The following is a 22,176-nucleotide window of genomic DNA, read 5'->3' as shown; positions in this document are numbered from 1 at the left end:
GGCTTCTTGCCCTGCCAGACAAATTTAGAAATATCTTTCTGCCACTTCTTGAAACAGTCCATCTTGTCCAATATCTGTAATGTTTGAAACAAAAACAACATTCTAGGCAATACATTCATTTTTATAACTGCAATTCGACCCAACAAGGAAAGCTTCATATTTGACCAAATTTCTAGGTCTTTTTTGACTTCCATCCAAGTTTTCTCATAATTATCTTTAAATAAATTCAAATTTTTAGATGTCATATTTATCCCCAAATATTTTACTTTCTTAACCACAGTTAACCCTGTCTCATTCTGTAGCCTTTCTACTTCCACCGTTGTTAAATTTTTCTCCAAAACCTTCGTTTTAAGCTTATTCAATTTAAATCCTGCTACATGACCAAATTCTTGAATTAATTCTAAAACTCTTTTAGTACTAGATTCAGGCTCTTGTAATGTAAGTACTAAATCATCCGCAAATGCTCTCAATTTATATTGTTTCGCTCCGACCTGTATTCCTTTAACCAACTGGTCCTTCCTAATCATGTTCAGCAGAACCTCCAGGACCGATATAAAAAGTAGTGGAGAGATTGGGCATCCCTGACGTGTCCCTTTTTCAATAGTAAATTCTTCTGTAACTACATTATTTACAATTAGTTTTGCTTTTTGTTCAGAATATATCGCACCTATACCATTTTCAAATCCTTGGCCTACCCCCATCCCCCGGAGATTTTTCTTCATAAAACTCCAAGAAATATTATCAAAGGCTTTCTCAGCGTCCACAAATATCAGTATTGCTTTAGTATTAATGTTCACTTCTAGCATTTCCAAAATATCAATTATGTTCCTTACATTCTCTGATAAATGTCTTCTCGGGAGAAAGCCTGCTTGGTCCCTATGAATCACCTCCGTCAAAACAGCTTTCAGTCTTTTAGCCAAAATGTCAGCAAAAATTTTGTAATCCACATTTAATAAAGAGATAGGGCGGTAGTTTTTAAGTTGAGTCTTTTCTGTCTCAGTCTTCGGTATAAGTGTGATGTAGGCTTCTTTCCACGTATCTGGTGCCCTCTTTCCCTCCAAGATTTCGTTACAAACTTCTTTCAAAGGTTGTTTCAACCACTCCTTCAAAACCTTATAGTATTTAGAAGTCAGACCGTCCGGTCCTGGAGATTTGCCCAATGCCATATTTTGGGTGGCACCTTCTATTTCTTGCTCTGTTATTTCCTGGTTCAATATTCTTTTGCTCTCCTGTGAGATCTCTCTCAGTCCATTTTTCTCTAAAAACTGTTCTATTTCACTATCTTTCTGCGGCCCTTGTGTATATAATTGTTTAAAATACCTCTGGAAGCAATCCCTAATTTCAGTTGGTTTGTAAATGTTCCTTCCCTCTACTTCTAGGTTTGTAACCGTGTTCAATTTTTGTCTCTTTTTTATTTGCCAAGCCAGCAGTTTGCCACATTTATCTGCGGATTCAAATGTCTTTTGTCTCATTTGCTTAATTTTCCATTCTATTTCTTGATTCATCAACTCCATATATTGAGTTTGATATAGTTTAATTTCTTTCAAAATGTCCTGTGACTTTGGCTTCGATCTCAATTTCCTTTCCCCCTCTTTTATCTTTTCTAGAATTTCTTCTTTCTTTTTATTCTGGCTTTTCTTTTTAATTGCGTTCTGTTGTATCAAAAATCCTCTCATCACTGCTTTACTTGCGTCCCAGATTATTCTTTTTTCTACATTAGTCCTCATATTAATTTCAAAATAGTCTTTTAAGGTTTTCTGGACCTTTTTGCAGAATTCCTCATCTCTAAATAAGGTGTCATTCATCCTCCATCGAAAGGTACCAGTTGTTGTTAGATTCATCACCATCTTTACTGCGTTATGGTCGGAGCAGGTTTTTGGGCAGATGTCAACTTTTTTTATCTTAGGTGCCATTCCTCTAGTGATCCAAATTTGGTCAATTCTAGTCCATGTCAATTTGGCTTCAGAAAAGAAGGTTCCCTCTCTTTCCAGTGGGTGTTTCATTCTCCAGATATCAACCAAGTCCATATTGTCAGTCATTTCAAAAAAGATTTTTGGTAGTCTTCCATCTTTCGTAACTACCTGTCTTTGAGCTTTGTCCATATTAGTAGATACTACTCCATTCATGTCTCCCATCAATATTAAATTAATGTCCATATAGTCCATCAGTATCTCATGCAGCTTCTTACAGAATTCCACTTTCCCCTCGTTTGGTGCATAAATTCCCACGATCAAAAATTTCTCTCCTTGAGCTTGAATTTCAATTGCCAAATATCTTCCTTGTTCGTCTTTAAAAACTAATTTCGGTTGCAGTTTTTCCTTTGCATATATCACCACTCCTCTTTTTTTTACTTTATCTGATGAGATAAATTCTTGTCCCAATCTTTTATTAATAAGTAGTTTCCTGTATGACCTCGTTACATGGGTCTCTTGTAAACAAATCAAGTCCAATTGCTCTTTTTTAATATATGAAAAACACTTTTTTCTTTTCCGGGGAATATTCAAACCGTTACAATTCCAACTTAGAAGTTGCAGAGCCATGACGGGTCTATTTGTCTTCTCCTCCTACCGCTCCGAGAAGTTCTTCTTCTGCTGTCGGTGGTTTTAATCTTTGTGGTAAGTTGTCTTTGTCAAACGTTCCTCCTCCTGGATGGTCTTGTCTTGGTTCCGCCCCCTTGCAAAGATCCTCTTTTTGTTGATGTAAAAATTTGTCTTTATCTTCCACCGTCTTTATTCTCCTTTTCTTTCCCTTATATTTAAAATATAGGCCTTGAGGATATTCCCACCTAAATGGTATGTTGTTCTTTTTAAGTAGTACCACCAAATCTTTATACTGATTTCTTGCTTCCAGGATCTGTCTCGGGACGTCTTTAAAAATTTCGATGTATGAATCTTCAATTTGTAGAGTTCTTTGATAGTGCAAGTCCAAAATTTTGTCCCTCTCTTCTTTAGATCTTAACGTTACCAAACAATCTCTTGCCTTGTTCCTTCTCTGCCGTGTACCAAGTCTGAATGCACTCTCTATCTTAAATTCTTCCTTCTCCAGATCCTTTTGCCAGAATTCCGAAAACTTTCTTGTCAGGTATTCCACCAGGTTGTCTCCTTCACTCTCGGGTATTGCCCTAATCCTTAAATTCCTCTCCTTCCGCTGCATCTCAATCATCGAGAGTGCCAGATCATGGTCCTCCAACTTCTTGAAGATCGGTGGAAACCTTTCATCGGTTGCAGTTGCAATTTCTTTAGCCTCCTCTGCTATCTTACGAATGGTGGATGATTCCTCTAATAATTTCCCAATATATTCTGTATTAGAGTTGACTTTATTTCCAAGTTCTATTATACTTTTGGTATTTATATCTATTTTTCCTGATATTTCTGCTACAGTTTTGTTTGTTTCCTTAACTTGTTTGCTGGTTTCAGCCCCTTGCTTTTTTAATTCTGCACCTTGCTTTTTTAGTTGGTCCAAAGAGTCATTAATTTTTCCAAGCACTTTCGAGAATGCCTCCTCAGTCATGACTTTTGTCTTTTCTTGTGGGATAGCAGCTGCTCCAGAGGCTCCAGATGTAGAAGCCTTTCTTTTCATAAAGGAGTCAATTCTGTATTGTCTGCCAGATCTCAAAGTTTTTTCCTGTGGCTCTCCTTTGTCTTGATCATTTGCCATCGCACTATCTTACAGTCAAGGTCATTCCCACAGTCATATCTCCCTCTTCCCAGCAGCAGGCTGAAATCACTTTATTGCTGAAATTAACAAAGTCTCCTCCAGAGGGCGAACTGGCTGGTATTCTTTTTACAGTTTAAAATGGAGGCGTTCTTTTGTATATAAAATGTTCCCAAAGACGAAACTATTCCCAAAGCACTCAAAGTTTCATAAAAGGCCACAATGTTAGTGTGATGGGATAATGAGCTGCTTGTGCGTAAAAGCTTGATCCCTCTGGTGTTTGGCTGGTCAACCAAACCGAAGCACTAACGGAGCCTCCCAAGGCGTGACTCCGTTAGTCGCTGGTAGAATCTGACAGTGGGCGTCTACGAAATTTACGCCAACATAAAAGTTGTTTCACGGACATGCGCCTTCGTGACTCTCTGCGTGACAGCTTCCGGCGAAGGGTGGGAGTTGCCAACGGGGGTCTTGTTACCTCTGCACTATTCTCACTAGAAGTATCCCAGAGCCCTCCCTCCTCCGACTCCCCTTCTGCCGGAGCTTCTGCTCTCCCCCTGCTGGTTCCCTCCTCCGCTGCAGAATCTCTCCGAGTCTGCTGGAACCTCTGCACCATCTCTCTTTCCGGTGGCAGTTCCCTGACATCCACCTCCCCCTCAGGGCCCCCTTCACCCCCCGCTTCCTCTCCCACTGGCGGTGAGGGCGGAAAGCCCCTAAAGGAACTCTCCTCGTCGTCCGAGGATTCAAACACTTCTAACCATGGCGTACCGTCTCTCTCCCCGTCTTCCTCTTCTTCGTCGGAGTCGGCTTCCTCACCCACCCCTGACTCTGGGAACCCTCCAAACTCTCCTTCCTCATCGGTGGTCCCAAAGTGTTCCCTTCTAAATCGTGCCACGGGTTGCGGTTTTTTTGGGAAACGCCGATGAAATGTTTCTATTAAAACCTCGTCATTGACTACCTCAGCGGGTACCCAAGTGTTTTCCGACTCTACTTCCCCCTCCCATTCTACCAGATATTCCACCTGATCCCCCTTCCACCTGGAATCAATGATTCCTGCCACGTTCATGTCGCGTTCTCTCTCTTCTATCACGGGCGTTCGGGAGACCTCTCTCTCACGCTCCCCCCCCCCCATTCACGTCCCTCTCGGTACGGCGACAGTAATGACCTGTGAAATACTGGGTGCAATTTCATGTGACTGGGCAGTCTGAGTTTGAATGCTACTGGGTTCACCTGCTGTATGACCTCAAAGGGTCCCAATCTTTTGGGTTTCAGTTTCTTACAACCCCCCTTGAAAGGTAGTCCCTGGGTGGATAGCCACACCCGGTCTCCCACCCTTATAGTTTCACCTTCCCTCCTATTTTTGTCTGCTTGCTTTTTATATTCTTCCTTGGCTCTCTCTAAGTTAAGTTGTAGCTGACGGTGGATGGCTTCCATCTCTTCAACAAAATGTTCCGCCGCCGGCACACTCCACCTCTCCCCTCCTTCTCCTGGAAATGCCCTGGGATGACACCCATAATTTGCCAGAAAGGGACTCAGCCCTGTGGACACGTTCTCAGCGTTGTTGTAGGCAAATTCTGCCAGAGGTAACTTATCTACCCAATCATTTTCTCGGTCCTTTACATAACACCTCAGGTATTGTTGTAAAATCCCGTTTGCCCTTTCCGCTTGCCCATTTGTTTCCGGGTGCCGGGCAGTGGAGAAATTGATTTCCACGTGCAGTAAGCTCATAAGTTTCCTCCAGAACCTGGAAGTAAACTGTTTCCCTCTGTTGCTGACCACCCTCAAGGGGGCGCCATGCAACCGGAAAATATGCTCTACGAACAACTTGGCGGTTTCCTCCGCTGTGACCGCATGTGAACAGGCTATAAAATGACACATCTTAGTTAATAGATCTACCACTACCATGACCGCCGTTTTGCCCTTGGATTTTGGCAGGTCCGTCATAAAATCTATGGAGACTGCCTCCCATGGCCTTTCTGGTGTGGGTAAGGGTTGTAAGAGCCCCGCTGGCGCCACCCTCTCCCCTTTCGCTCGCTGGCACCTGTCGCAACCCCTGACATATTCCCGTACATCCTCCCTCACCTTGGGCCACCAAAACTCCCTGGTAACCAACCACATGGTTTTGTGCTGTCCAAAATGCCCCGCTGTGGGGCTATCATGCAACTGCTTGAGTACTCTGCCCCTCAGTTCCCCATCGGGTATGTACAGTGCCCCTTTGTAATACAACGCCCCACTCTTTTCTTCAAACCCCCGTGTTCTCCTCTGTCCTCCTGAGTTCTCTGAGTTTCTCTTGGGCGTATTCGTCGTTCTCCGTACCCTCTAACAGTTCTTTCTGCCCCACCAAAGCCGCCCCACACACCCAGCGGTCTTCAGGGATTACGTGCCTTGCTTCCGGCGCGCCCTCCCCCTCTAAGTACTCCGGCTTTCTGGAAAGAGCGTCCGCCCTTACGTTCTCGGACCCTGGCACGTAACGAATCTCAAAATTGAATTTGGAGAACTCCTGGGCCCATCTCACTTGTCTCTGGTTCAGCACTCGGGCTGTTCTCCAGTACTCCAGATTTTTGTGGTCAGTCCGGACTTGAACCTTGTGCTGCGCCCCAATCATCAAGTGCCGCCATCTCCGGAATGCTTCATGAATGGCGAGCAGTTCTCGGTCGTATACTGTGTAGTTCCTCTCGGATTTGTTCAACTTCCGCGAGAAGAATGCACACGGTCTCCATTCAGACGCATCTTTCCCCGGCTGGAGAAGCACGGCCCCTACCGCTCGGTCTGACGCGTCAGTCTCCACTCGCATTGGTTGCCGTAGATCCACGTGCAAAAGTTGCTCCTCCGACGCAAACGCTGCCTTTAAGCGTTCGAATGCCCCTTGCGCTTCTTCCGTCCAAGCAAATTTTTTCTTGCTGCTAAGACAATCCGTGATGGGCGCTGTTAAATGGGCAAAGTTCTTGATGAACTTCCTATAGAGGTTTCCGAAGCCCAGGAACCTTTGCACGTCCTTCTTGGTCTTTGGTGTTTTCCATTCCAGTACCGCTTGAACCTTGCTGGGATCCATAGCCAACCCCTTGTCAGACAACCGGTACCCCAGGAATTCCACCTCCCTGCTATGAAACTGGCATTTCTCCAGTTTCACCTACAGCCGATTTTCTCGCAGTTTGCTCAGTACTTCTCTAACATCTCGCACATGCTGCTCCTCATTCTCTGAGTACACCAGGACGTCATCTAAGAACGCCACGCAGTTCTTGTAAAGCAATGGCCCCAGGACGTGATTCATGAATGATTGAAAGCAGGCGGAGCCCCCTTGTAATCCAAAAGGCATAACTAGGTACTCAAACGCCCCCAAGGGGGTGAACATAGTGGTCTTCCACTCATCCCCCTTCCTCACACGTATCAAGTTATATGCCCCCCTAAGGTCCAGCTTGGTAAAAATCTTCCCTTTTCTCACCCGTGTCAGAATGTCATCAATTCTGGGCATAGGGAAAGTCACTGGTTCTGACACAGCATTTAGGGCCCTGAAATCACACACAAGCCTGGGTTTGCCCGTGTTTTTTTTGTCCACAAAGAACACTGGGCTGCCCCCCACCGCTCGTGACTCTCTGATGAAACCTCGCTTGAGGTTCTTGTCAATGAACTCCCTTAACTCCTGCATCTCACGGTCTGACATGGCATACAGCTTGCCCACTGGCAATTGTGCTCCTGGGAGTAAGGTGATTTGACAGTCAAAGGGTCTGTGCGGGGGCAGTTTATCTGCTTCCTTTTCACTGAAGACGTCAATCAAATCAGCGTATTGTGGTGGCACCTTCCCCTTGTCAGTCACTTCCATCCCTGCTAGAGTGGCTCTGGCCCCTGCCTGACCCTCTCCCTCCTTGCAGTGTTCTAGGCAATGTGCTGAACCAAAGGAAACCACCCTCTGATGCCAGCCTACTAGCGGATCGTGTAGTGCCAGCCAGCTCATTCCCAGAATGATGGGAGCTCCTCCCAAGGTGGCTACATTAAACGCTATCAGTTCTGTGTGTCTTGCCACCCTCATAATCATTGGTACAGTCTGTTGGCTCACTTCTCCCCCCAACAGTTCCCTCCCATCAATCGTGGTTACTTGCAAAGGCTTACTTAATGGGAGAGTTTGTATCTGGTGTTCAGCAGCAAAGTCCTTACTCATGAAATTACAGGAGCTGCCTGAATCCAATAGCGCTTTTATCTTTAGTGGGTGTCCGTTTGACAGTTCCAGCAACACCTCTATCACAAGCGCTGGTCTTGGAGGTTCCGGCGTGGGCACATTCACTACTCCCTGGCCTGGCTGCTGTGCCCTGATGTTGGCAACCAGGCGTTGGCTTTTACTTGCTCCTCTATTTCTCCTTCCTCCTTTCCTCCAACAGTTCCCGCCATGCCCTGCCATTCCTTCCTTTGCGGACAAACTCTGGCAAAGTGCCCTGGCTGTTGGCAGAGATAACATCTCTTGGCACTCTTTCCCTCCTTCTTCCGCCCTTCACTGGTGTTTGAAACTGCGCGCGCGCGCGCTGTTCCCAGTTCCATCGGCTCTGCGGGCGGGAAAGACTGCTCCGGAATCTCTGGAATGCGGAAGTCCTTCCAACGTTCCCCCTTTCCTTCCCGCTTTTCCAAAGCTCTTGCTTCTTGGCGCGCTCCTATGGACAGTGCAGATTTAGTCAGCTGATCCATAGACTCCGCCCTGGGCGCCCGGGAAAGTTCATCTTTCACGGTCGGAGAGAGCCCTTCTTCAAATAACATTTGAATAGGTTCACTTGCTAGATCCCACCCCAGTCTATGAATAAGCATAGTGAACTCAGTCCAGTACTCACGTACAGATCGGCTCCCCTGTTTGCACCCCATCAACTGCCTCCGCACCACCCCCTGCTCAATCTCGCTGGAAAACATCAAGTCCATGGCGCGAAAAACTTCCTCGTGTCCTTTAAGATATCATTATTGGCTGCCATCAGGGGTCGAACCCAGTCCCTCGCCCCTCCCTCTAGATGGCTAATTACGTACGCCACTCTAGAGTTCTCATCGGTGAAGTCATCAAACAGTAGATTGAGAGCATATTGCATCTCCGTTCTAAAGGCTTGATAGTTCCTGGGATCCCCCCCAAATCTCTGCACCAATCCAGGCACCTTTCTGGCAAGTGGGGCGGTTTTCCCCTTATCCGCATCTTGAGCCCTCCTCTCCTCAAGCCTCGCCGTTTGCAGCGCGAGCTGGACCTCCATCGCCCTGTACCTTTCCTCCAGGCTTGGACCTGCTCCAGCTCCAGCTCCTGCGGTTCCGGCTGGTTCGCTCATGATGCCCTCTGCTTGCACAAGCTGCTTTCAAAGACTGTCAGATTGCTGTGATGGGATAATGAGCTGCTTGTGCGTAAAAGCTTGATCCCTCTGGTGTTTGGCTGGTCAACCAAACCGAGGCACTAACGGAGCCTCCCAAGGCGTGACTCCGTTAGTCGCTGGTAGAATCTGACAGTGGGCGTCTACGAAATTTACGCCAACATAAAAGTTGTTTCATGGACATGCGCCTTCGTGACTCTCTGCGTGACAGCTTCCGGCGAAGGGTGGGAGTTGCCAACGGGGGTCTTGTTACCTCTGCACTATTCTCACTAGAAGTATCCCAGAGCCCTCCCTCCTCCGACTCCCCTTCTGCCGGAGCTTCTGCTCTCCCCCTGCTGGTTCCCTCCTCCGCTGCAGAATCTCTCCGAGTCTGCTGGAGCCTCTGCACCATCTCTCTTTCCGATGGCAGTTCCCTGACAGTTAGTCTCCACCAGATCAAAACAAAGTCCAAAGATTTCCAGGGAAAGTGTAACTTATCAGGGTAAAAGTAACTTTGTGTCTTTAACGCATTGGCAGTCAACAGCCGGCTTCCCTTCTCCGGCAGTCCGTCCCAGGGTCGGGAAACAGCGGTAGAAACTTAATCCTTTCTATAAAGCAATGAGTTACTTAATCCAAAAGGAAACTTCAAAGTTAAAGCTTAGCAGTTCTTTGCTTTTGATCTTGCTGCAGAGCGGAAAAGCAGACTTCCTTTTTAGAACTTTTCCGTCTCAGTATCCAAATTCAGTAAATTTAGGTCCCAATTATTCCTTAAATCTTTTATCCTACTCACGGATAGTAGTTTCTTTTAATCCAAATTACGGGAAGAAGTCAGCGCTCTCCGTCAATGGCGATGCGGCTTCACTCCGCAGGCTGGGTGCAAGCGACTCTCAGCTCCACGCCACTCACCCGCTGCCGTTCCAAAGCCTTTAAAAAGGCTTTTTCACAGCATCGGGGGGGGGCGCAAAAGGTGCCCACCGAGTCTCCGGTTCACAGGCTTCGTGCCTGTGATTTCTTGGGGTCCCCGCTTCGCCGTAGCTGCGGGACCCGAACCCGCGGAGCAGACTTCCCTCAAGAGCTCCTAGGGAAATCCGCCATTGAGCGATGGCGCTAACCGGAATTCAAACCCAGAATTTTTTTTAAAAACAACAGCAGAGTGGCCCAATGGTCACAAAAAATCATAAAAATGCAGAAAAAACCACACAAGCTCCCAGATTCTTGCAAACCCCTCCCCAACACCAAGTCCTTGAATTCCAAACACCCCAACCCAAAATCCAAAATCCCCCCAAAAAGTTTTAAAAGTTTAACTTACCAAATGGCTGCAAAAGAAGTTTTGGAAAAGCTTCAAAAATCACCAAAGTCCTCAAAAACCTCAAAAAAGGCTACCACACCGTGTGCTATGAGTTGCTCCTCAAAGTCAAGTCGCAACTGCACCTCTTCAAGCAATGCACCCTGGGTATTAACGGTTTTACAAAAAAGGAAACAAACTTGCAAGACATGTTCGTCTTGCGAAGCAAGCCCGTAGGAAAATTCGTCTTGCGAAGCACCTCAAAAAACGAAAAACTCTTTCGTCTAGCGAGTTTTTCGTCTTACAAGGCATTCGTCTTGCGGGGCACCACTGTATATAAATTCAAATAATAATAATAATAATAATAATAATAATAATAATAATAATAATAATTTTCTTTGCGTATCCACACCCTGTGTGAGGAACAACAGTGTCTTTTTGGTGAAACTCTGTGGATACTGATATTATATACAACTATTTTCATTCATATCTTGCTGTTAGTGTGGGGAGTTTCTTATCGTCTTACCAGGACCCACCTGCCTCGAGGACTGTCCTATCGCCCAATAATGCTGCTTCACGATTTCTCAGTGGGATATGGATTGGCACTAGTAAGTTTATTTTACATATATCATCATAGTTTCTGGCCTTATTTTTGGCAAGAAAGTTTTTCACTACCAGAACAAATGCCTTCCACGCTTCCAGTTCCACTTCGTTCATTGACTTTCCGAACTCTGGATCTCTGATGAGCTGTCGGATCTGAGGACCGTCAAAGATGCCAGCTTTCAACTTCTCCATGGTCAATCCTGGAAAAGCCTGGCACAAGTAAGTGAAGCAGTCACCATCCTTGTCCAGAGCCTTGGTGAACTGCTTAATTAAGCCAAGCTTGATGTGCAGCGGTGGGAAGAGTATTCTGTCTCTGTCCACCAGAGGGTCATTGATGACGTTCCTTTCTTTGCAAGGCACCAATTCCTCCCACACCGGCCAGTCCTTCTTTGTGTAATGCTGAGCACGCTCCCTACTTTCCCCACATGCACAGAAAACATGGGTACTTGGTGAAGCCAGACTGTTGTACCAACAAAAAGTTCACCATCTTCAGATCAACACAAATAAACCACTTATGCTGATCATAACCAATTTTCTCCAGCACATACTTCACCGCTTCATAGTTCTCCTTCAGTGTACTCGAGTGAGCCAGGGGTATAGAGGCAAACTGGTTGCCATTGTGTAGCAGAACACATTTCAGTGATCGCTTGCTGCTGTCAATGAACAGTCTCCAATCTTTGGGTTCGTACTGTGGCACTCCAAGCTTGAGCGGAAGCTGCGCACTAATCTTCATCACTAATGTCAGGAAGTTCTCTGAAGATAGGCACTGGAATTTCATTACAAAGAGCTACAGGACGACGTGCTGATTGAAGATCAAGATACTTGAGGCTGCTCCGGTTCTTTCTGTTGATCCCAGTCACATCAACAGTGCACCAATTTATGGAAGATTTGAGGTTTTATGACTTCAAACTGATCCTTTTTTGACAAATCAAAACAATTATTCGACATGGCATTTTACCCCCACCAACTTCTTCTAAAATGCTCCAGACAAACATACATGTGAACAAAAAGGTAAAAAAAGACATGTGGCCATAGCTCAAAAACTTGACCTGATTGAGCAAAAACAATGTGCTTTTTGGATTCAGCGCATCAGATTCGTCCTAAATCAACTTTTAAAAATGCAGACAACAAATTTCTTGTTGACCAGTAAATTATCAAACGCTTTCTCTGCATCTAGAAAAACCATGGGTAATTGCTAATCATTTCTTTTTTCAAAATATTCAGTAGCATTTAATAACAATTGCAACATTATCTTTTAACTGCCTCATCGGCAGAAATGCTATCTGGTCTTCATGTATTAAGTTTCCTAACACTTGTTTGAGTCTTCTTGCTAATATTGCCGCAAACCATTTATAATTACAATTAAGCAAAGTAATAGGTCTATAATTATTGACTTGAGCTGGGTCATGATCTTGTTTTGCTATCAATGTGATATTGGCATACTAATAGTAATACTAATTTTATTATTTGTATCCCGCCCATCTGGTTGGGTTTACCCAGCCCCTTTGGGTGGCTTACAGCATATATAAGCATAATAAAACATCAAACATTAACAAACAGAATATCTTATACAGACTAAAATAAACCTATAAATCAATATAAAATAATAATAATGATGAAAATAATAATACCCAAATTAAAATAGCTGCCAATCCCAACAAGACATTTAACCAACCCTAACCCAACAAAAACAAAACAGGGGAACTAAAATTAAAGATTTTAAAACTTTTTAGCCAGTTGCCACATCCCCAGAGTTGTTCCAGCAATGCCCCTCTGGCCTCCCAGCATCCCCTTTTAGCTGTTCAAGGTGAGTCTGGGCCCTGCCCCTAGGCCAAGGGGAAATGGGCCTTTCAGCAGGGAAAGGTCTTCCAAGTATCAGGTATCTCACCCTGTGTCAAAGTACTGGTCATGATCATTTCTAAAGGCTGGATTAGATGGTCCCAGAATACTTTTTTAAGTATTAAAAAATTGCAAGTGGAAAAATATCTAATGCTAATTATGCATGCTAAATGTTTTGTTTTAAACAGGTAGGAATTCTGGAAAAAATGGGCATCTGCCATAGATATTCCATAATCAGGGCCATGAGCCTATTCATTCCAATAATAAAGGACTCCAAACTGATCATAAAGGACCTGGTTTTTGATGGGGTGCCTGTGAGGCTGTACTGGCCCAAGACATCACCTGCTGGGAACAGGAAAGGAATCATCTTTCTTCATGGAGGTGCTGCGGTGGCTGGAAGCATCCGTAAGTTCTGTGAAATGTGTTTGAAATGGTTAACTTGCGTTAATTTGCGTCTCCACCCCCATCGTTCTGCCCGGAAGCTGAGGTCCAGCGCCGAGGGCCTTCTGGCGGTTCCCTCATTGCGAGAAGCAAAGCTACAGGGTACCAGGCAGAGGGCCTTCTCGGTAGTGACGCCTGCCCTGTGGAACGCCCTCCCATCAGATGTCAAAGCGATAAATAACTACCTGACATTCAGAAGACATCTTAAGGCAGCCCTGTTCAGGGAAGTTTTTAATCTGTGATATTTTAGTGTATTTTTGGTTTCTATGGAAGCCGCCCAGAGTGGCTGGGGAAACCCAGCCAGATGGACGGGGTACAAATAATAAATTATTATTATTATTATTATTATTATTATTATTATTATTATTATTATTAACTGTACAGTAGAACCTCTATTTACAACCACCACCACTCGCAGACGTTCTAAGTTGCGACCATGGCAAACCCAGAAGTAACTGGCGGGTTTGCTGCCGTTCGCGCCTGCACAGAAGCGGGCAATTGTCGTCCGTGCCTGCGCACAATGGCGCCTCTCCCAGCGACCCATAATTAATTAGTTATTTTCTCTTTAAATTTCTTCTAACCCTTAATCGGTTACAGCTGTAACTCTATATTTTCCTTTCCCTTGACATTTTAGCATTCATCAATTTTACAACAGTTTTTCAGATATACTTTAAATTTCATCCAATCTTCTTCCACCGTCTCTTTTTCTTGGTCACGGATTCTGCCGGTCATCTCCGCTAGTCCCACATAGTCAATCACCTTTGTCTGCCATTCTTCCAGTGTGGGTAGTTCTTGTGTCTTCCAATACTTTGCTAAAAGGATCCTTGCCGCTGTGGTAGCATACATAAAAAATGTCCTATCCTTCTTTGACACCAATTGACCGACCATGCCCAACAGAAATGCCTCTGGTTTCTTATGAAAAGTACATTTAAGTACCTTCTTAATTTCATTATAAATCATTTCCCAAAAGGGTTAGAAGAGAATTTGTCATTGTAATTTAATGTATAGATCCTGAAATGTTTGCCGTGGACGGGGGTGGGGTGGGGGTGATTTGTGCAGCCTATACATGGTTGTTGTTTTCTACAATCAAGTAGCATATATATTTTATGAAATAACAACAACAACAACAACAACAACAACAACAATAATAACATATTTATACCCCGCCCATCTGGCTGGGTTTCCTTAGTTACTCTGGGCGGCTTCCAATAAAATATTAAAATACAATAGTCTTTCAGATATTAAAAGCTTCCCTAAACAGGGCCACCTTCAGATGCCTCCAAAAAATATGGTAGGTGTTTTTTTCCTTTGACATCTGGTGGGAGGGTGTTCCAAAGGGTGGGCACTACTACAGAGAAGGCCCTCTGCCTGGTTCCCTGTAACTTCACTTCTTGCAGTGAGGGAACTGCAAGAAGGCCCTCGGCGCTGGACCTCAGTGTCCAGGCAGAACGATGGGGGTGGAGACGCTCCTTCAGGTATACTGGACAGAGGCCGTTAAGGGCTTTAAAGGTCAACATCAACACTTTGAATTGTGCTCGGAAACGTACTGGGAGCCAATGTAGGTCTTTCAAGACCGGTGTTATGCGGTCTTGGCGGCTGCTCCAGTCACCAGTCTAGCTGCCGCATTCTGTATTAGTTGTATTTTCCGGGTCACCTTGAAAGGTAGCCCCACGTAGAGCGCATTGCCGTAGTCCAAGCAGGAGATAACTAGAGCATGCACCACTCTGGCGAGACAGTCTGCGGGCAGGTAGGGTCTCAGCCTGCATTCCATATGGAGCTGGTAAACAGTTGCCCTGGACGCAGAATTGACCTGTGCCTCCATGGACATTAAAAACAGATTTATGACACAGCAATATTAGTCATATCCAGTCCTTTTTTCTAGAAAGAGAGGTGCCAATACTCACCATGAAATTGTTAAGGTAAGTGCCACACATTTATACAACAACAACAAAGAGGTGCCGGTCCTGCATACCCTTGTGTACCCCCTGGGGGGGAAAGCATTGGTCATATCTGTTAATTTCAACAGGTTTACTTTCAGTAGGACTAACTCACAGTAGATTCAACTCACAGTGATTTGTAATGGATTGTAATAAATAATTGCTCACAGCAGGCAGTGTGTGATGTGTTTCCTCCCCCCTAGGAACCTCTGAAATGATCTGCCGTTCCATTGCCCACCAAACCGACTCAGTGGTTATGTGTGCTGAGTAAGTATCTTCTTGCTTGTTGTAGCAGAAAAAAGAGTATTTCCCCTCAGTTTCTAACCCTTCCACATGAGCCCAGAAAAAAGCTGATTTTGCCAACATAGTGGATTTGCCAACCTTTAGAATGGGTGTTCACCTTTGTATTTTGATTTTTATGCCTTTGGACCCAATCCCTCTGGCTTTAATGATAAGAAGAGCTCTTCTGGATCAGGCCATTAAACTACTTTTACAGAAAACCACCACATCAACCCATAAAAAGCCATTAGGATTCTTCTCCTAAGGCAAAATGGCCCTGTGGTTGAGAGGGAAAGTGCAGCTGGAATGAAGGTGAACTTCTCTTTGGCAAATAAGCTCAAGCTGTTCCCAACTGTCCCGTTATCATCCAGTGAGAACAGTGGTACATTGGGCAATGGGAGAAGTGTCATTTGCCAGGGCTTCAGAGCCCTTTACAAGGCAAGCCTTCCTGACAGTAATGGACATCATCTCTCCCAATGGCTGCCCTCCCCTCACTGCCAAAATGCACCTTTGGTGCATGATCTGAAGCCTCCTGGCCAGGGTGGGTGAACTGGAGTTCTTGGCTTTAAGGCCATATGGTTTAAAGTGGGCAGAAAGAGTGGGAAGCATTGATCTCAGGAAGGCATGGTGGGACATACTGGAGGTGATTCAGAACTGGGGTTGTTTTCCTGAGATGGAAAAGGAAATCAAGGAAACATTCAAAATATAGAAGTTCAAAATATTCAAAATATAGAAGTTGGTTATATTAGGCATGTTGTGTGGAATGTGGCCTAGGGAACTGTGTTTGTCTCTCTCTCTGAGCTCTAGAACATGTGGACCTTCAATGAAGCAGAATGCTAGAAGATTCAGATAAAAGAAAGTACTTATCCATACAGTGCAAAGTTAAACTATTTAACTAATTCCCACAGAAAGCAGAGATAGCTTCCAATGTGGATGGCTTTGAAAAGGGATTAAATAATTGGGCAGAGTATAAGGCTACCAGTGGCTCCTAGCTATGCTGGCTATAGTCTGCCTCTATGGTCGGAATCAGATTTGACCAGCGGCCACTGAGAATGGGATGCCAAACTAGTATTATATTTGGGTGTAGAGCATCAGGCACAGGGGCTGAATGCTGCACTCTGGGCCACTTCATCTCCCCTCTGACCCCAGACCCCACCCCTGCACCATTGCCCCTCTTTTGCACCATCCTTGAGTGGCATCTGACTAGTGTGAATGTGTCTTGCTTGCTTGGTTGGAGGGTAGAGAAAGGTGTGTGGCTGTGTGTAGGAACCAACCTACTTGTCCAGTGGGAGAGTTCACATTAGCTTTTCATTTAGCTCTCTGGTCCCACCCACAGCTGACATGTTGCCCCCAGGAAGGTTGCATAGAAAGGAATGTGGCCCTAGGGGTGCTACCCTTGCAATATGCCATTGCAAGAAAATGCTGCAACGTGTATGATTAATGCTAATGACATCTTGCCTTCTCTTTAGGTTTCGTTTAGCTCCTGAGCATCCCTATCCAGTCCCTGTACTGGACAGTTTAACTGCTGTAATATACTTTCTGAAGAATGCAAAGGAATATGGAGTGGACGCCAGCCGCATTGCCATTGCTGGGGAGAGTAGTGGAGGCACTTTTACTGCAGCCATTTGCCAAGAACTGGTGACCAGAGAGGACCTCCCCAGAGTGCGAGCTCAGGTCCTCATTTACCCATTCCTCCAAGGAATTGACTTCAATTTGCCATCCTATCAGCAAAACCATTCAGTTCCTCCTATGTTCCGGAAAAGAACTGTCAAAGTTGGTTTGACATATCTCACTGGGAAGACAATGAATGTAGATGGAGTTCTGAAAGGCGCCCATGTCCCTCCTGATTTGAGAGAGAAATACCAAAAATGGATCAATGCTGATAACATTCCAGAAGAATTTAAAGCTAGGGGCTATGTTCCTGTAGAACCAGCTCCATTTTCAGAAGAACTTTATGAACAAGTTAAAAGAGGTACTGAGACAATGTTTGCCCCCCTTCTAGCAGAGGATGACATAATCTGCCAGCTCCCAGAGACTTTCATTCTAACCTGTGAATATGATGGTCTCCGGGATGATGGGCTGTTGTACAAGAAGCGGTTAGAGGACAATGGTGTGCCAGTGACATGGTATCATGTTCAAGATGGATTCCACGGAATAATGGCCTTGGCTGGTTTGGGGCCACTTGCATTCCTGAACACACAGAAATGTTTGCAGAGTGTAATACAGTTCTTAAAAGGTTTATAGAAATGAATGCCCTTCTTGGCCTTCCAATGGCTGTCTTGTCAAATGCTTTTTATTGATTTTTTCACAAACAAATAAAACTTAATTTATTACAATCAACACTTTGTGTCGTCTTATTTACACTGCGTAAGTTCACGCCCAGAATTCCTTCCGTCCCTGCTTCGGTTTTCTTAATTTATATCTTCTCTTGCAGATTCTTATTTACCCTCTCTATACACATCACAGGATTTATGTTAACCCTGCTAACGTTTTTAAACTTCTACAGTTAATTCTTATGTATGCAACAAATTTACTCCACTCTTCTTCAAACTTTGTCCCTTTTTGTTCTGCCTCTCGGGAGGAAAGGGGGTCCATTTCAAGGTTCTGACAGACACCCTGCCAGGGGCGGAGGAAAGGGGGTGAGGTGGGGGCAGGCCGCCCTGGGTTCACCGCTGAGGGTGGTGACAAAATGCTGGGCGGCAGTGCGCCTGAGCCACACGTCTCTCCTGGGAGTGACGCGGTGGCTTGGGCGCCCGCAGGCTCCGCTCTGCCCCTAGTGGTCCGCCCGCCACCTCCCCCTCAGCTGTAGGGCGGCTGAGTTGGAGGAGGCAGGCAGACTCCTCGGAGGCCCCACAGAGCGCCCTGCCCCGGCTCGCCCCACCCTGCCCCACGGGCAGCTGGTCCTGCTCCTGGGCGCAGGGCACATGTGCCACCCCAGGCGCCTGATTGGCTTGCTCCGCCACTGCACCCTGGGAGATCTTGAGCATAAGATCATGGATTGTAGAATTGGAAGGGATCCTGAGGGTCATTTAGCCCAACCCCCTGCAATGCGGTTGGGCCATTCCATGTCCAGTGATCCAGAGACTTTTAACTTACCCTTTTACATTGCTTTCAGTTTCAGTTTCCTAAAAGTAGAATAAGAGAAGGTCCCATATATCGGTTTTTATTTTAACTCGTTTTGTGAGTTATGAGGGTTTTAAAAAACTGACAGTTTTGTCCTTGGCAGACTGCACAAAAACCTCAAAAGCTCAGCTCAGAATTGAGATATTTCAAAACTAAAAATACCAATCTCTTCAGAAGCTCATGGGCATTAATATGACATGGCACATGATGGACTTGGTCCAAATTTAAAAGTTAAGTTACATAATTTAACATTTTAAAAAGTGATTTAAAGAAATTAAGATAATATAAAAATTTCCAATTTTTATTTATTGACTATTTCATATTTCTAAGAGCTTCTTGCAAAATTTCATCCCATCTCAATGGGATCACATTAAATATATCTCTATATCTATATCTATATCTATATCTATATCTATATATTGTACATACATGTCAGCCTTATTGGGTTCTGTTTAGGATAAATGGGTCTTCCTGGAGTAAAATATAACAGAATAAACAAGACTTCAAGCCACTTCAGGCATTTCTTTAAAAGGTTATTCATTTAAAAGGTATCTGAAAAACTAGTTAGGCTTTTCTTTTAAAAATGTGTTCCAAAGCAGACTGGTAGCTTGCTGAGCTTTTGACGTTTCGTGTAGTCTGGCAAAGTGCAAATTATCAATTTCAAACCTTCATAAACTAAAAAAAATGGGATGGGATTTTTAAAAAGTAACTTTTTAAGCTTTAAACTTAGTTCTGATCGTTCAACATGACATGACAGATGACATGAGGTAAAAATTCACCAAAAATGTCTTCCTCAGTGGCAATGAGCATCTGAAGGTTCACCTTGCAGTTGATGAAGCCCATTGCATTGAGTTACTCCAGCTGTTGCTGGTAGAACTGGACTCTGCACCTGCCAAGGGAGAGAGATCAGAGTTTTCCTTCTCTGAGATGGGCTACCTTCCGAGGTCGATGAGCCCCATGGGCCCCTCACTTCCCTCTGCAGCATGTGCTAAAGCAAATTATGTTTGAATGTGATCTGTCATATACTGTTAAGTTGTGGGTGAACATATCAGACGACACAGCGATTCTTCAAACAACTCTTCTTTATTCAGATGCCAGAACAGAACTGAAGGCCTCAGTCAGCCCGCTTATATAGAGCTCCAGTACCTTGTTACTGTAACAACTTTCTAAAACTATCCAATCACTGAACGTCACTTTCAATCCTTCATTAGCATAACTATCTACAGTATCCATCCAATCACTGAACGTCACTTTCGATCCTTCATTTGCATAACTATCTACAGTATCCCCCTGCTGGCCCAGGGTGAGAACCCCTCCCCACTGAGATAAGCCGTTAGTTACAATCGTAATGGTTTCCTTATATACAGCACTACACGTAATGGTTCAATTAGGCACAAAAGCATATCAGTTACATTTCACATACTTCCACATACTTAGATCAACAGTGTTACATGTCCAACAACATAGTCCTTTAAATAAGTTGGGCGCTTGGAAACCCTGCCAGACTGCCGGGGAATGGTACCCAGGTCCAGTGGGCTTCCCGATTCTTGCTGAGGCTGTGGCGCGACCCTCGGTGGCGTTGAAACCAAGTCCCCTGGATCCGCTGCTGGGGTGGAACCTCCGCAAGTGGAGTTGACGGAATGTAAGGCACGGCAGTGGTCTGAGTCTGTGTGAAGTCTGGCAAACCCTCTGAAGTGGCTTGGTTCGGCTCCATGCCCGCAGTCTGCGAGAGAGGTGTAGGTGGAGCCTTGTCATCTGTAAGTGTCTGTTCCGGAGCCATGAGCGCAGCTGGGGGCACCACAGTAGTGTCCAAGTCCCCAACCCTGCGCCTAAGCTTCAATAGGAGATAATCATAAAAGTGATTTCCGTTCAAGTAAATTTTGATAGCTCGTTTTCTCTTAACCCATAACATGCTATTTAACCTTACTACAAGACCACCACATGATAAAAAGAACCTTCTTCCTCTTTACATTTCCAACATTTATTTGATTTAGATTTATACATTTTTGCCATTTTTGCCAATGGTTAGATTTTCATATAGTTTTCTCTTAAACCATAACATGCTGTAAATTTTACATCCACATTCCACAATCGTCCCCATGCTACCATGTCTATATTATGACCAATTTCTATTGCACTATGTATCATTGGGGATTTTATTTCCTCATCCTTTGTCTCCCATTCCAATAATATTTTATACATTATAGACAGCACTTTTACATTTCATTCCAACAGGTCTCTCTCCAGCTGTGATATTTGTTCCCCAGACCCTTGTAGCTTATTTTTCTTAAATACTCCATTCAAATGATGATATTGTATCCTTGTTGTGCCGCCCGGTATTTTGTCACCCCCTCAGTGGTGACACCCGGGGCGGCTCCTCACCTTCCTTCTCAGCTCCAGGCATCCTGCTGCCACTGGATAGAAAGACGGAGGGGGACAGAAAGAAGCAGCCTGCTGCAGATGGAGGGAAGTGCTGAGGAAGCAGGGGGAAAGGAGAGCAAATGGAGAAAGAGGAGCGGGGTGGGGTTGCGGGGAGGACGAATAAATGCTGGCCTGCAGCTTTATCTTGATCTCAGAATTAACACTGGCAACCTTCCATTTGGATTTCTGCAATGTGTTATGCAAGGAGTTGAATTCTGAAACTTCAGTTAGTACCAATAGTGACTCTTGGGACATAGATTGGCACTTGGCAACAGATCCATATCTCATCTGGGCCTGGATAAATCCCAGTCTGTTTTCAGGTGTGCACGTCTGATCTGAATAGGCCCACGTGCGGAATTCCTTCAGGTATCATGGCCCTAATTTGTGAAGGATATAGATACCCTTGAGACGCGGGTGGCGCTGTCCACAGAGCCGATCAAAAGGTCGGTGGTTCGAATCCCCGCAACGGGGTGAGCTCCAGTTGCTCGGTCCCAGCTCCTGCCAACCTAGCAGTTCGAAAACACGTCAAAGTGCAAATAGATAAATAGGCGGGAAGGTAAACGGCGTTTCCGTGCGCTGCTCTGGTTTGCCAGAAGCGGCTTAGTCATGCTGGCCACATGACCCGGAAGCTGTACGCTGACTCCCTCGACCAGTAAATCGAGATGAGCGCCGCAACCCCAGAGTCGGCCACAACTGGACCTAATGGTCAGGGGTCCCTTTACCTTTTTTATAGACACCCTTGCTCTTCCCAGCTGGACCTTAGGATGGTCAGTCCTTCTCTGAGAGCCCCCTGCAGATAGGGTGCAGCAGAGGGCTGCCCTGACCACCCACTTCTTCACACCTGCTCTTGATATACTGCTTGCAACTGTTTGTTCACTGACTTATTGGCCTGGATGACATTTCAAGGTTCTCCTTGGCAGCTCAAAGTTTGAAGTCAAGTGATCAGAGGATGGTGAGATCCAACGACATCTTCTTGCTAGTTGGCCTGATATGGAGAGAGCAGCATAATGTCTTGCCTTTTGTGTGTCTGGGTATCTGGGTTTGACTACAATTCTGTCTAATGTGGGTATAATGAAATGGACCCATTGCACTCCAAAGGACTTGGCTTAGCTTTTTGCACAGATGTTTCTAGTTGCTAAATCTTCAAACTCAAGCAGATATTATGTAGTAACATCTGCCTGGAGTTATGATGTGACAATTTTGGGACTTCACATTGAGAAAGAGAGAGAGAGGGAGGGAGGAAGGGATATTTATTTTTAATATCTTCTGCATATTCAAATTAACTTAATTT

The 22,176-nt window shown here is 44.9% G+C and overlaps 1 protein-coding gene across 1 annotated transcript; it reads left to right on the top strand.

The window, feature by feature from the left end:
• The first annotated feature begins 10,684 nt into the window (after positions 1–10,684).
• LOC309359048 (arylacetamide deacetylase-like 4) lies at positions 10,685–17,616 on the top strand. Its single transcript, XM_081892496.1, has 4 exons — positions 10,685–10,850; positions 12,873–13,089; positions 15,266–15,329; positions 16,811–17,616. The coding sequence occupies exons 1-4, from the start codon at positions 10,809–10,811 to the stop codon at positions 17,583–17,585; spliced, it is 1,098 nt and encodes a 365-aa protein (XP_081748622.1). The 5' UTR covers positions 10,685–10,808; the 3' UTR covers positions 17,586–17,616.
• Positions 17,617–22,176: the final 4,560 nt, after the last annotated feature.

The sequence above is a fragment of the Podarcis melisellensis genome (genome assembly GCF_964234715.1).
Source record: "Podarcis melisellensis genome assembly, chromosome: 16".
Taxonomy (NCBI): Eukaryota; Metazoa; Chordata; class Lepidosauria; order Squamata; family Lacertidae; genus Podarcis; species Podarcis melisellensis.
The sequence above is the reverse complement of the archived record's forward strand: the minus strand, read 5'-3'. Positions and strand labels throughout refer to the sequence as shown.

Coding starts and splice junctions, on each gene's coding strand:
- LOC309359048 (XM_081892496.1), top strand. CDS start 10,809: ATGCTGCTTCACGATTTCTCAGTGGGATATGGATTGGCACTA. Junction 10,851..12,872: donor TGGGATATGGATTGGCACTA/GTAAGTTTATTT, acceptor TGTTTTAAACAG/GTAGGAATTCTGGAAAAAAT. Junction 15,330..16,810: donor TCAGTGGTTATGTGTGCTGA/GTAAGTATCTTC, acceptor CCTTCTCTTTAG/GTTTCGTTTAGCTCCTGAGC.